Source organism: Battus philenor, unplaced genomic scaffold, assembly GCF_028537555.1.
Source record: "Battus philenor isolate CCGP_79_NKW_IND1 unplaced genomic scaffold, ilBatPhil1.0.hap1 SCAF_9, whole genome shotgun sequence".
NCBI classification, from domain to species: Eukaryota; Metazoa; Arthropoda; class Insecta; order Lepidoptera; family Papilionidae; genus Battus; species Battus philenor.
Window position 1 is genome coordinate 6,700,185 of NW_027181759.1, and position 16,540 is coordinate 6,716,724.

General features: G+C 30.8%; 2 protein-coding genes across 2 annotated transcripts; one reads left to right on the plus strand and one right to left on the minus strand.

Annotated features, from left to right (window-relative positions):
* Positions 1 to 57: 57 nt before the first annotated feature.
* Positions 58 to 483, minus strand: Spase12 (Signal peptidase complex subunit Spase12). Its single transcript, XM_068775859.1, has one exon. It carries the CDS (start codon positions 405 to 407, stop codon positions 123 to 125), a length of 285 nt encoding a protein of 94 aa, XP_068631960.1. The 5' UTR covers positions 408 to 483; the 3' UTR covers positions 58 to 122.
* A 1,494-nt stretch (positions 484 to 1,977) lies between these two features.
* On the plus strand, positions 1,978 to 16,428 carry wmd (serine-threonine kinase receptor-associated protein wmd). The gene is made up of 8 exons (XM_068775832.1): positions 1,978 to 2,180; positions 4,479 to 4,613; positions 6,954 to 7,112; positions 11,098 to 11,219; positions 12,365 to 12,446; positions 13,291 to 13,458; positions 14,403 to 14,611; positions 16,163 to 16,428. The coding sequence occupies exons 1-7, from the start codon at positions 2,066 to 2,068 to the stop codon at positions 14,591 to 14,593; spliced, it is 972 nt and encodes a 323-aa protein (XP_068631933.1). The 5' UTR covers positions 1,978 to 2,065; the 3' UTR covers positions 14,594 to 14,611; positions 16,163 to 16,428.
* Positions 16,429 to 16,540: the final 112 nt, after the last annotated feature.

The following is a 16,540-nucleotide window of genomic DNA, read 5'->3' on the forward strand; positions in this document are numbered from 1 at the left end:
TAATAATGGTTTTTGAACAAAGAAAATGATGTATAACAGTTAAATAAAAATAAAAGATTGCGAAACTTAATATTTATTTAATTTTATAACGCACCACACATACAGATTTTTCATAAATATAACTATTGTTTCTTGCCTTTTTTCCCAGAGGGTTTTTCTTCTGTGTTTCTAGGGTTTTGCCAATTTAAGGCATTTCTTCGGTACATTGGCCACGGTGGCACTGTTAAAATAGCAGCTAAAATGAATCCGGCACCAAGAATATACACAGATTGAGAAAATTGCTGTACTATATATCCCCAAATGAAACCAACTATGCTAAAAAGAGTGATAATAGCACGATACAATTTTTCTGCTTTAGCTTGACCAACATAGTCAATATGTGTAGGAATTGATGAAAAGATGTCCATTTTATTTTGTTGTATTTTCTCCCAAGCTTGTTACAAGAATTTGACAGGTGTAATGAAAGGGACACGTCAAGACCAAGGAAAATTTAATCTTTTAGTAAAGTTGCCATTAAATAGATGAGTTAAATACCTCATCGACAGGAGTAAAATATTATTTTTAAAGATTAAATGTGATGCATCTCAATTATTCGATAATTTAATTATACCATCACTCTCTTTTTAAGTTTTTAGAAATAACTATCAATGTTTCTCATACAATATGGTGTGTTTTGGAACTGATGATTTGTAATTCAACTACGATTGTGTGCGACGTTACTTAGTTTTAGATTTAAAAGTGAAATAACTTATTATACGGACTATAGTGTCACTTTTAAATTAGCTAAAATTTCAATCAAAAAACCTTTGACAGTTTTTTTAACAGTTGCGATATGTAAAGAAATGTTTGAATTTCTTATTACTTGTTAATGCTACTATCATCCGTCCGACGAATATGGTAAACGGAGGTGTTTACAATAGGATTGAATGAAAAGTAATTTACCGTGTGTTAAACAAAATATGAAAATCATAGTATACACATTATTTCTAAATATATCTTACATACTTGTAATAGAACTGTAATTACTAAGCTTTTGCATTAAAAATTACTGGAGCAATTTTAAAGAAACCAACTTTAAGTTTACATTAAACAAAAATATATTTCTTTATTAATCATTATTCAAAAGCAGCATTCCTGTTAGGCCAGAATTTTTTTACTTTATATAGATTTCAAGAAATTATTCATTCTCTCAGCTTACCTATTTTATTATACAGCTATATAAATAAAATATAAATTCCTTAAAATCATTTAATGATTACATAATATTGACAGTGACTATCAATGTCGTTAAAATTTAAATTCTTATAAGACATCCTATCTCTTGCTAATGTAATTATAAACTTATAACCTTTAATTTAAATAAATATGTTGCACAAGGAGTGTAGGTAATAACAATTAAATTCAATTTCAAGCATAAAAAACCAAGATTTCAATGAGGACGGTTGCTTAATGTTGCCCTTTTTGTTTTCACTTATAACATAATAACAATAATTTAGTGTTGACCACGTAATCACACTTAAAATACCCAAAAAAAAAAAAATAGTTTTTAAGAACGCGATTTAAAATTTTCCCATTTAATTTTTCTTTGCCAGGACTTTCAATTTGTATGAAAATTGAAATCAAATACTTGTATTTTAATTTCAACTAGGATTTATTTCACGAGTTAAAAAAATTCGCAGTTCGAACTTTAATTATACCTCTCGTTAGGTTACCTTTGGTATCTTTTAATATATTTATTGATATTCATATTGAAATCTGCAAATTGGCTATTATCAACTACCACTAGAGGGAATTCTAATGACTATATATTAAGGTTCTGAACTCTTAAAATATAACTTTTAACTTTATGTTTTACAAAATTGGTACCATGAAATTTTTAACAAGCTTTTTAAACTTTGCCAAACAGTAAATTCAAGTCGGTATCGTATTCGTCGCCCATCACTACGCTGTGCACTTTTCCGTCAGTCGATTGTCAACATTCAGTACGATCAGACTCATTAGGTTAATTTTACAAAGGTATTAGTTTTATTTTTCAAAAAGTACAATAAGCGAAATTAACAATAAAATGACAACTTTGAAACAAGTTCCTCTTACATGTGGTGGCCATACAAGACCAGTTGTACATTTGGATTTTAGTGACGTTACAAAAGATGGATATTATTTGATTTCGGCCTGCAAGGGTAAGTTTTAATTATTATTTTACTATTAGGTATTCTCATACTATAACCTACAAATAAGATGAACACTTGTCAGTGTCTTTTGATGTTTCGCCAGTTAGATTAAGAGACAGATGTTAGGAAGTCGAGATGTTCCTTCTAAGGCCTTCACTTTTCTTATTTTGCGAGAGGCTCTACACGGCCGGTATTCACTCTATACGTGATCTGACCTTCTCTTTCCGGACATGCAGGAAGCGCCTTGAGTTCCAGTCACATATTTCCTCGCGGTAGCTGCTTGCCTTGGCAGTTAAATCGTGCTTTTTATTCTTGTATGACAAGGTATACCCTTTTCACGCTTTTGTGTGTTTACGAAACGATACAAGAATTCAAAGTTTATTTCTTTCCTGTTGCCTGTTGACATTTCACTTGTTGTGGGTCACCTGTACTTGCTCAAGGTTTCTAAAAGTACTTGACATTATTGTGTACTACACAGAATGTTAAGCAAATACTAGAATCACTTTCATTGTTTCTTTGAATGAGGAAAATGACTTATCTTTATTTTGAAAAGTAAATAGATTGATTTAGTTTGTTTTGGTTGTTAAGCTTACTGCTTTTTATTAATTTAAATATACCTTTAAAGTATGTAGGTATAACAATATAAAAATAACAGTTAATAAAGATTTACTATTTAAATTCTACAACAGAAAAATATTAATTATTAAGTTTTAAATTGTAAATTAATTTTGTGTACTTCTGGTTTTTGTGTATAAAATATTTATAATGCTTTTATTATGTCCATATGAAAATTTTACTTGTAAAACTTTTGATTGATTTAAGTACAATTTTTTAAAAATATAGTTATTTCTTATAACAATCTAATAAGCCATTATACTTATTTCATTATGTTATTGTCTTATAAAGTTCTTAACTTTGTGTTTTCAAACTAATGATTTTTAAATAATGATTTAAAAAGCATTAATTTTAAATCTGTTTATTTCTGTGTATTTTTAGTTATGTAATTATTGATTTATTATTGTATCTGCCCTTATATAATAATAATAATAATAATTATTATTATGAAATATATATTATATTATACATATTATATATTATAAAATAATTGCACATAGGCATATTTTTAGGGTACAACTTTCAACATGATGTTTTTTAAAAATTATATTTTTTAACACTTATTGTGTACAATGGAATGTTTAATTTAGCAATAGATTTTTTTTTAACCTTTTTCAAATAAATGATACTATTGTTAGCCACATTGAAGCAGAAATTGTGTGCAGTGATTGTGGATTGACTGGCCAATAATGTCTCTTACAATATACTACCACTGCTAAAAATTAGCAGATTGTTGCTGTTGACTTAAGTAGAGATGCATGAGACTACAAAATAATTTAGTGGTAAAAAGTTACTCCATTATTGCAAAAACTTCATTCAATTATCGAAAAAAAGTATATCTAGAACTGCAGACAACTGTGATCATATTTATTTTATTTTTCAACATTTTCCTGTTAGTTTACAAATTAAATCAATATTGAGTTCGAATTTAGAACACATATTAGTGATTAAAATCATTTAAGATTTAATTGGTAGCCTACTGAAATTGTGACCTTTATTTCTGCAAATATTACTATAATCATTATCATGTGAAGTGATAGACACTCACTCCTAGGTATAGGCCTCCCTCAAATACTGCCCTATGAATAAATAGATCAATATATCAATTTTTATTAACCTGATATAGCTAAACTAAACTTCTAGTCCACCCTGAAGATGCTTTAGTCAGGGATTCTGTCAGAAAGACAGTGTAAAGATTATTTCAATTATCATTATCATACAAGCTAATGTCCTGCATTGCATTTGCCTCTGAAAGATCTCCACAACTTGTCTTGTACTGCCAGCAACCAGTGATTTCCCATAACCTTGAACATGTTGTTAGTCCACCTAGTGGGGGAGGGGGGCCTGCCATGTCATATTACTGTAATACCATTGTTTATTCAAAGGATATAATGCTACTTTATATGAGTTTGTTTGAAGAAATATATGTACACAAATTCCTATATGAAACATTCTATGAATTATTAATAGATATAACTTTTTGTATAAAAGCAAATTTCAAATCTAGAAATATATAGGAGACAATATAAAAAATTATTTGATGCAATCAAGGCAAATTGTTGCCCTTATAAATGTTACATATTAATAACTAGTTTGTCCTTTATAGAGTAGAAAGTCAGTCAGACAGTTGTCAGTATATAAATAATTTATAACACTTTTGTTATTGGAATATGTAAGATTATTTATTTACAGATGGCAAGCCCATGTTGCGGCAAGGTGAGACTGGAGATTGGATTGGAACTTTTGAGGGTCATAAAGGTGCTGTGTGGGGAGTAGCTTTGACACAAAATGCAAACCTAGCAGCTAGCGGAGCAGCTGATTTTTCAGGTATTTTAATTATGTACTGCACTATTAAACATTCTATATTACTTTGATACATAATTTGCAATTAAACACATTTTTTAAAACAAAGTGGTGGTTAAATTAACATATGTATAATCAAAAGAATTTAGCATTTTTGTCTTAATAAATTGAGGCACGAAATCAAATTAGGAGCCAAATTCCAATTTCTTCACAAAACTGAATTGGTGAACGGACTTATTATGCTGCATTTGGCAGAAGAATCACTAATCTTAGACCTACTTTTATATATTGTTTACAATTTGTTTAATTTGGTGGTAGTGGCTTATCATTGCTAAGTTTTCATACTTTGCCATGGGATTTTTAGTATTTTCATTGCTACTGTAATTTGTTGAAACCATTGTGACGTGAGCGTTCACATACTGATAAATCTAAACTCTTTTATCCATAACATCGGGGCTGCTATTTTTTTGAAAATCAAAATCCACTACGGCATCGCGTATAGGTTCAACACTTTATATCCGTCGTTATAACGGTCATAATTGTATGTATTTGTATCTTTCCTTATGGCGAATCGTCAAAGATGATTAGTTATAAGTATAAAAATGGTAAATGTGTAGCTCATTTGCCAGCCAAAGGCTTTAAAGCTTAAGTGATCATTCAATACGTGATCACATAAGATTAATTTTTTTTATATTTATTTAATATTATTTATTGTACACGTTCAGATACAGTTAATAAGTTTTACAAGAATATACAAAAAAAGTACAATGGGCGGTCTTATCACACGAGGCAATTTCTTCCAGACAACCATAGTATGGAAAAGGTAAAAGTACTAATAAGGGGTAGTTCACGTGTTACGGGTATTTACGGGTAGTTACGGGTATTATTTTTTTCTATAGGAGTGCGCCAGGCCCGTTACTTTTTGGCAATAAAATCTACAATGACAAATAGTAAACAATAATTAAGTTTAGTATTCCGGATTTTGAAAACGGTGTTTATTTTTTTCGATGCTTATTATTTCTGAAACCATTGATTTTTTGATAGAGAGTGCCATATATTAATTACCTAGTACACTCACCCTTTTAAAGCTTGTACACCTGTAATCGATCAACTTGTATATCTTAGTGCCGCGCAATTAATCTTAGCTGAACTTTATGGTAAAATATACATAGTAGCGAAAAAAAAACCACTTCATTAGTCGAAAACGTGTATATAAATTTTAATGGCATCTAAAAAATTTAAATCCGGTTTTCCTTTAAAGCCTTTGTAAATTCCTAAAATTCGGTAAGAAACATACGAATGATCATCAGTTACCTCTGTCTATAACAGAAGGAAAGTAAATGTATCGCGTAGATAAAATAATACGTTCACTCCGCCGTATACCGCCGGTAGCTCACAGGTACACGAGAAAGTAAGAACCAATAAGTAAAAAAAAAAACAACGTTTTTGGTTTGAAATTTATCGTCATTACGATTGCATAAGCTCTTTTGTTCTCCACAATGTCGGTTTGTTACTACTTTAATATCTTGACCATTTAATAGTAAAACTCTTCTTTTGAAAATCATTATGATCAATTCAGTCACATGAATTCCACTTAATATACGCTTCCCCAATAGATTTACAATTGGATTAGTTGGAAGCGAATTTGAACCTGATTCTTACTTAACAAGATATTTTTTCCACCTTGTGGGCGGACTGTCATACGCGCTTGCCGCTAAGTGGTTTCCAGTCCAGAACTTTAAAGCCCCAGTGACCATTTGACGCCTTTACTTTGCTAATCCCCTGGGCTAAGCTAGTTACTTTCGTTCGCCTTCGGATTTTACCGTTTCTGATGTCATAGAGAAACATCGAGCATAACCCATTCCGCATAAGTTCATAGCGTCGGTGTGAACTTATTTCTAAGAATGAATGTTGTATTGTTGGTTGTACTTGGCAATACGTTGCGCTATGTATCCGTAATTTATTTTTTTATGTTACTTAAATCATGCACAAGAATTTCTGGAGATTTCTATGGAACTTCAGGAGTAGAAAATATTAACCGTAGAAAAGAGTTTCCCTATCCTAATTAAAATGAAAGACGCCACTACGGATCGCTTGAATAATAAAGTTAAATGGCTTATTATACCCTTGCGCGAATAACATAATGGAAAGTCACCAAAGTCGCGAGGCACATAGGTTGTATTTCTGTTGCACTTCAGCCATTGCTCGAAGACTATCTGTATACAATACTATTAATATGGCGACATAAGGAACAAGCCGAATAGAGGCCGATAAAACATGAAGGTTTAAGTGGCAGCTATAGAGTGATTTATTTTATTACATAAGGGGTTTTATTTGCTTTCAATGGGAACAATTTTTTTTCAGCTAAGCTATGGGATGCGCGGTACGGCGACGTTGCCCATACATTTGACCACGAGCACATCGTAAAGAGTGTGAACTTCAATGCTGATGATACGTTGCTCCTCACGGCTAGTAATGAGAAACTTATACGGGTTTTTGACCTCAACAAACCAGAAGCAGGAGGTGAGTTACGATATTTAATAAAAAAGCCTACCTAATTTGCGCATGAACTAAAAAGTTACATTAAACTGTTTGTTTTTATACAATTCGATTGGTTATCGGTGTAAAAGCTCTAAACACGTGAATGTTTTAACATTCGCATTCAATTAATATACGGTACACCCTATCTGAAAGTCAATGGTTTTAGAATTAATAAATAATTAAATCCAATAAAACCGTATTTAAATTCCTGATTACTACATATTGATTATTATCTGTCCCTTCCGGCTATGTACTGCCAAAGGTTATTTGCCTGTCACATTCCAATGGAAAAAAATGTAATATATTGCATAATGATCATTTTAAACAGGTGATCGGAAATAAATGTTAAATCCTTAATGGGATGAACGTATAGGTATTTGTAAGTAAATAGTGGATTATATTCATGCATCTGGTTATAGCGACCAATTAAATCAATGAAGTTTTTAAGTAATTCTATTTATCGTGGGTAAGCCATGTCAGTAAAATCTATATAGTAATAATAACAAAATTTAAATAAATGTGTTTGATTGATTTGCATCTAAATGCAATATTAAATTAATGTAATAAATAATTTACATGTATTAGAGTTTATACGTTTAGCGAAAAGAAAGAGTCGCCACCGTGACATCGTCAACCCAATAACATCATAAGCGCATATATACGGTCTATTTTCCAGGTCACTATCACCGAAGCATATGTATGCATTTGGCTTAGACTTTTAAACTAAATTTTAAAGTAGTAATAACAAATCTCATAACAGTATAAGATGACACAAACCAACACTCATACTGATAATTGTTACATGACTTGAATGCGGTGAAGATTTGTAATTTTACTTTTTTGGTTGGTAACTAAATTTATTCATGACTAAAAGAAAAGAAAGGAAATTTTAACAGTGTGATAGTTGTGTAGTGGATATATGAATTTCATATTACCAATGTTACAATAATGCACAAAATTATCAATTACGCTGGAATATATTTTTTCTTAAATACAATTTAAAAATTATCCAGTGATATTGGCAAACGGCTTAGTATTATTTATTGATTATATATTTTATTTTAGTTATTTAGGGTTGCCAAAATTACATACAAATAAATACAATGCAATTAAATATACAGAACTAATTGTAATTTTAATGGCAGGCAATCACAACATGCGATATGTTAACAAAAAAAGAATTTTTCAACATAAGAATTAGATCAACATCAAATCATCTACCTACACACCTAAATCTAAAAAAATTAGTAGGTAATCATTAATCTTTAATTACCCATATATCAATTATTTATTTATTACGATTAAGATAATAGATATCTCAAGGTAGAGATCTCAGTAGAGTCCTAATAATATATCAATACCTCTCAGTATATGCGAAAAGGTTATCATAACTCGCGTTTCACATTACATAACAAAATACAATTGTACGAAGACAAATCGAATTAAATAAATTCTTTGTGCGTTCTTGCGTTATTATGGAAAGAGGGCGACTGGTAAAAACTGTTTAGTGTTAGTAGCCTAATTGGATAAGGCTCGGCGTGATGTTTCGGATAGCAACATTGCCACGCTTAGTACCTGAAGGTTCCATGTATAAGTATTCATTATTATACTACAATGTACCATATTTTCTTATGTTTTTAAAACTTTAAATTTTATAACAATTGCCAGAATAAATACATTGTAATTTAATTACTTGAAAGCATTACGTCGTCGTCATTTCAGCCCATATACGCTCACTGCAAGGCTTAAGTGTCTCACTAAGATATATATTGAAAGGATATATCATAAATATTTAATGGAATCAGGCGTTACTTTGCGGAAGTCCATCATAAGTATGTAAAAAAAAACAATATTTAGCCACTTCCGCACATGCAGTGGTAGTCGTGCAACAAAGTGCACCGCCCGCCAGCCTGCTGATAAATGCGTATGCGGCAAACAATTTAATAAATATAATTAAATAATTATTAAATTGCTACGTTATTTAACACGTATTAAATCACTATTATTTACGGCTTGTAAAAACTCTTATGGTAAGGTTAAAGTTTTGAAAGGGCGAATGTTCATGTACTGTCAATTGTATAGTACATTGTTTAAAAATATTAAATAACGAATGTTATATAATAAAATAAGTTTTTGTTTACTCTAGTAAAGTACAATTTTTCAGAGTATAAATTTCGAAATTATTGTACCAATTAAAGTTGTCTCTTATCTGTAAAAAATTAAATCTTAATTATGCGTAAAGTAAACGGCACTTATCAGTTGAACAAAAATCTAGGAAATACAAACCGTTGAAATGCAATTATAAAGTTTGTGACGTCATATTTATTACGATTATGTTCAATCACAAGTAGTAGTTTTAGTTTAGGGGCTTAAGATTGTCGTCTGACTATAAGAAGCGGATTCGATTCTCGAGCCTATTTTATGTGAATTTTACAAAATGCTTGGTTATAGATGTAAAAGCTTTGAAGGGGTGAAAGTATAGCTCATTTGTCAGAAAAAGGCTTTTAAATTTAACATCTATTTCCAATCACCTGCATAAAGTGTTCACTAACATATGTTATATGAATTTATTCATTCTATTGGAATGCAACGTCTGGCAGTACAAACTGCAGTTACTTATAGTAAAAATTAATTTATATCAATAACTAAACAAATTTTAAAAATGTTTTTGTATTATCATTACGTTATTTATTATTGCCGAAATAGATCTGATATTTCGACAGGCTGTAACGTGCATCAATAGTCAAAAATTAGCCCTTCAAAGCTTTTATACTTATACCTAATCATCCTGCACAATACACGGCTAAAGACAGAAAAACGAGAAAAGTAATCTTCAACATGTTGTTTAACAATACGAATTAGGCTTGTCCCTAGCGGCCACGCCTCGTGTATTATCTATAAGAGACACATTTTATTTGTGACATTGATAATAAAATACTTGGATTAAAGTACCGTACTATGTCTCAAGTATAGACGTAACATACACAGGTTTTTTTTAAAAAAACTTTGCAAGGCACTATGACATATTATTGTATTTTGAAAATTCGGGAATGGCTCTACAAATTCGGTTGTGTTAATATTTCCAATTTATTTTATTAATATTTTTGTTAAGGCACGGATAAGAATCTTAACATAATTGCAAGGAAAGTAGTACAAACAACACTTCTTTTCAATGGACCGAGTATAATAAAAAGTTGTTCTTAAATAATAAACATTAAACGGCAATCAAAACTAAAGAAAAACAAGTTATGATCTAAAAAATAAAGTTTTAAATAGCAAACTTATTTTTTTATAATCTATTGTATTTCTATGGGGTTATTACACCAATAAATAAATTGATCATTCAGAAGTATGTAAAAGAATATTCTTATTATTATTGGTGTAATGACAGTGACTTGGCCGCACGACATATGTATAGTCAGAAAGTTATTAAAAAATTCTCTTCATAAAACGTTTAATTTTATAATTTATAGTATTTTTTTTCTATTTATTTTACTCCTATACCCCTGTTTTCGAAAGGGCTTTACATTTTTAATGTGCAGCTTATTTATTTATTTTATAATCGTTATTTTATTTATTCACAGCAATATTTTAAATTTATTGTATTATTTTATATTTATTGTATGTATGTATATGTGTGTACATAAATATATAATTAATATTTATTTATATATATATACACATTTTTTTTTATTTCCTCCTGTTTTTACATGCCTACCCGTTAATTTATAATATTGCAGTATTTATCATATTAGGGGTACCGTAATGGAGTAAAGTAATGTCGCTTATGTCGACATATTTTACAAAAAAACTGATTGAATTTATACCACTCCGGTATTTATAATTTGTACACTAGATGGCAAAAGGATGTTGATAAGGAAGGTATATTGTTGATTAGCAATAAAAACTTGTTAAAAATGCAGTCGTGGGAATTTAACTTTACTAACAAATGCTTTACATGTTTCAGCAATAGAGAAGATAAGTGCGCATACAAACAGTATAAGGCACGCAGTTTTCCTGCACAACTCCCGCATTGTTAGTGTGAGTGACGACCTCACCATGCGCGTGTGGGATCGTAACAGTGGCCAGGTAAATATATTTACACCCGCTTCTTCAAAATGATATTAACATGTCTGCTATATGACATATGTTGGACCCTCTTTTTCAAAATGACATCTTTACACGTATGCTATAAGGAATATGTTATAATGTACCTGTGCAATAAATACACTAGACTCTAGTCGATTCCCATGAAATACCATCACAAGTTAACAGTCTTCTGTTTATAGATTTTGTGTGTATAGTAAAGGGATAAGATTTAAATTTTATATACTCTGTGGTCCCCTGGTATATTTAATGTTGTTAAATTTTCAATAATACTTTATACTTAAATATTAGATACTCAAAGTTAACAATGCAAGCTATGTTCACTATGTTTTTAGAATTACTGTAGTTTTTTTAAAATTAAATTTAGTGTAATTAAGTTAGTAAGGTTGTTGTATATTTAACTTAAAATAAACACTCTCTGATTTATTAGTGCACACTGTTTTAAATTCTGTTTATCTTGAAGAAATCTCTTCATTCTAGGGGAATCTTTCTTATTAAATTTTAGGTGGATTGTCGTAACTAAAGTGATTTGGCCAATGCAAATCAAAAAAAAAACATTTGCTATTTTAATGAGTGCTCCCACATTAATCCATCTTCACTTTTTCTCAATACAATATTAAAAAAATTGGAGAACGAATATTCACCATGTATTTTCGTTCTGTCTTCGTTAATATCAATTATAGATATATTTACACTTTATTCTGCACCAAAACTATTAAAAAAAAACGAAAACAAAATGTGACATGTAACACATAGTACACATAGTTATTAAACTAAAAAAAAGAAACTATTTATGTACAGGTACAAAAGGCGGTCTTATCGCTCGAAGCGATCTCTACCAGACAATCTTTTAGTTATAACCTTTTAACTGGATTGTCAGACTGTTTCTCGAAGTTTTGTCGTCAAAGTAATTAAGAAAAATGTGATTATTTACAAAAGAACTTCTTCTATTAAACAGTACTATCTTATAATCATTTCAACCATATGACGTCTATTATTAGGTCAGACCAAAAGATCTGGTTGGATGCAGCCTTCATTCTGCGTCTTGCGATAACTTTAACAAGGCCGTCTGTACATCACAACAGTACTTACTAATGTTTTGCATTAACAAATCTTTTCTGTTTCAGGAGGTAAACAAAATAGAATTTCCGACGATTCCCAACAGCCTGGAACTATCCAGGGATGGGGCGATATTGACAGTTGCACATGGTAACACACTATCTATATTAATTTTTTTGGAATGGAATTTTTATATTAAATGTAATCTCTATTCTCATGTGGTAGTCAAATTAAAAAAAAAACATGAGTAGGATTTTGGGTGCAAGGTAAACACTGAAGCTGGCCATCTCTCACTATTTTTTTTTTATTTTTATGAAAACAAATTACAATGCTTTAAAAGTTATTGTTTTTGCCATTTCATTATCTATACATGTTAAAATAAATCCCTTTTTCTGTTAGTTACGCCATAACCTGAGAAAGACTTCACGGATTTCATTTATACCATTTTTAAAACTTTTCTATTTCTAATACATTGTAGAAAAATGTGCATACCTTGATTTTAGAAAATGATATTTCAAAATTTTGTGCATTTGAGAGTTTGCTATGAACATCGTGCGTTTGACGTATTGCATTGAACTTCATTCACTTCACGCGATTTACAGTTCACCCGCTGCAAATGGATTTCGTTTATTGGCTCCAACAGTCAATATTTATCTATAGTAAAATTAATCAAGTGAAACTTATGCGAATTGTCACGGGAATTTTAGTATTAGATTGATCATTTCATTTTATATTACATTTACGATTATTTTACATAGGATGTATGTATACAGAATCTTTGCCCAATTTAATGTTAGCTTTGGCTTTCCTATACGCACAAAGAATATTTGGGTTAGCTGGCGTGGAACAATTCTGACTACCGTTAATATTACACTTTGATTAGCTAGGATTCATTTGATAGGAATATAATAAGGTTTTATGTTGCATATTGTTTGTTTCAAATTAAGCATCAATTTTTTTATTTCACTAATAAGTAATGGTTGATGATTGACAGGTACAAATGTCTCTTTCTACTCATCGGACACGATGCGTAAGATGCGCGAGTTCCCGGTGCCGACCAAGTGCTTCTCGGCGTCGTTGGCACCCAGTCGCGCTACCTTTGTCTGTGGCGGCGAGGACCTTAAGGTCTACAAGTTTGATTACAACACCGGCACCGAGTTAGGTGAGATAAACTACATTGATTTTAATAATGTAAAGTTATCATTTCAAATTTTCATTAAAAATATCTTTATTCTTTCTTTATTCATAATACCTACTTGTATTGACGCGCACTTTTGAATTGTTGATTATTTTAACTTTAAACCTAGTAAGTTACCACCTACATGGTATGCTGATTTGTCGAGACGGGCCTGCCAAATGCCAAATCTCAAGAGATGCTCTTTTCAAATGAAATGTATATTATATTTACATTATAATATCAACCTTATAAGTGATTCAACAAACCAAGTTCAATACATTTAAATCAACAAAAAATATTGAATGCTGTAATACAATTTATATAATGATATACTTTTAATTTTAGATTTAAAAATAAGAAGGTATGTGATATTCCATAGAATTTTATTATATATGCTGAATGTGTTGCATTCACAAGATAACACTGATGATTAGTGTTATAGTCCACTTAAGATAAGTATGTAAATTCATTACTCAATTTTGTGAAACAGACCATTATTGCCACCACTCGCTAATGTGGCATGTGTAAATTCTACAAAAATACTAAATTTCCGTGTATTAAGAAGATTAGAATAATAAACTGTATCCATAATTTTTGGTTTGCAAATAATTTCTTGGTACTACTTCAAACAGTGTAATTTTTGATTTTAATTATTTTTGTATGTGGTAACTTTTAAAAAGTCGCGATCATAATAGTATCGTAGATGTAAGAGAACATTTATGTTGTATTGTATTCATTACGCAAATAATATTGTATTTAGTCATTTTACAATTTTCGTTTTTGAATTTATCTTATTTATGGTCTCTCTGTACACTGTGTGAAACAAATGGATCTTTTTCATCATCGTTAGACGACAGACGTTACCCGTGGTCTATTTACTTCTGCATTATAATTGTCAGAGATAATGTTTGTGATGCATTCGATTACAGAATCAAACAAGGGTCACTTCGGCCCGGTGCACATTGTGCGGTGGTCGCCGGACGGTGAGCTGTACGCGACTGGGTCGGAGGACGGCACGGTGCGACTGTGGCAGGGCGTGCCGGGTCGCGTATACGGCCTGTGGCGCCGCACACAGGACGTGCCCCTCGCCAACGGCTACAAGGAGCTGGCCGCCAACTGACACTCGGGCTCCGACACGGTAAGTTCCATACTCGTATGGCCTATGCTCCGTACTCAATATAAGATGTAAAAGTAAACGTAAGGAAGTTATGGATAAGGCAGAAAAAGTTTGCAAAATCATTACTTGATGAAAAAAATGCAAGGATACTGAGTCTCTATGCCTGTGGGAATAGATTTAACAATATATAAAAATAATATTATGTGCCATGCGAAAGTGGTTAGGACACTTTTTTCAAGGAGGTGACTATTATTAGAAAAAAGTTAGGGGTTTATAGATAAAAATAACAGATAGATATGATATTGTAGCGCTATTATATAGAAGTTATTGTTCTCTTAAAAATTGAGTTTTAAAGCTAAAATCTGTTTGTTTGACAGACTATTCCTTTATCTTAGCTTCATAAAAAATAATTTCATGATTATAAATTGTATGATCGGGCGTAAATCTGTTTTGTAAAAATTTTCGGTAATTGAAAATATCTGCCACATTTTGAAATCACATGATATTGGTATATATTGAAAAACAAAGTTCTTATAGAAAATATAGAACGACATATATACATATAGAAAAACGCCATAGTCGCTGATCACATCTAAAAGTCAGGTTTTACAAGTAGTAGGTGTCCTGTATATTGACGTTTAAGTTACAAATAGTAGTTACTGCCAGTAACGTGTGCCTTTATTAATGACGAAATACCTAGTAAAGTTTTTAATCTAACAAGACAGACTATCATATCTTAAGCAAGCGAAGATAAAAACAGTAATGGGCAAAAATTTATCCTGAAACTGGTATGGCTGGCTATGGTCTTAATAAGCGCTCTTTTGTTAATCATAATCATCATTTCAGCTGTAAGATGTTCACTGCTGAACATAGGCCTTTCTCAAAAAATATCCAATAAGACCAGTTGGAAGCAGGAGCTACGGTATCATACTATTCAATACTAATACGGTTTAATACAAAATTACAATTATCATCACATAAATATTATAAATGTCGGAATTATCGAAACGAACCAAATACTTTTCTTTGTTGAACTTTCTTAGTAATTTCATAGTCTAATGATGTTTACTGTAGCATGCCATTTGCAATGTAATATTATTTAAAAAAAAACATACAAGTGATAATTTTTTTTTCTTTTTCTTAATATGACTTAATTAAATTTGTATATACTGGTTACAGCTTATACTAGTCTATTTCATCAGATAGCTATCAAGAGAGACATTATTTTATTAGATCAGATGCATATTTACGCATAGTTGAAGTATAAGTTTTTAATGTAAAGTATAATGCAGACTGTAAATAATTTCGTCTATTTATACACTAACTGTCCCCCGCTTCTCGAATTAAATAATGTTACCTCAACCCTCTCGGGTTGAATTACGTAAAATCCTTTGACTTGTCTTAGTTGATCTTAACTCCGCGAAAAAAATATTCCTAGGAATGTTCAAGTTTCTATACCTTATGGTTCCAGAGATATCGTGATGAGGTCAGTAGATAGGTGGAACTCGGATTTATATGCATCTTATTTTTTAATCTCTGGTCATAGATTATAATTGATGGTTTTTTGTTTAGAGCGACGAGGAGCAGTGAGTGTGCAATCCAAATTGGGCGCTTGGTGTCGCGGCCAAGTGCAGTGAATGCCACCAGGCCAAGTGTTTGACGCTAATAATGCGCCGGTCCCGCGCGACAAATCAAGACTTTTATCATTGTCGGACTGTGTTTGTCTTATTTATTTTTTTACTGCAACACCATTTTTATACTCAAAATGCAATGTATTTATTGTAAAAAGGATTTTAAATAGACTTGGTGATAATGATATGCAACAAAATAAAGTTATTTGTAAATAAGAATTATCGCTATTTATTTCATTTCTTATTGCATTATTACTTAAAATAGTTCTCCATTTTATGTGTTCATTAGTTCACCAATTGCTTGTTTGAATTGGTAGTG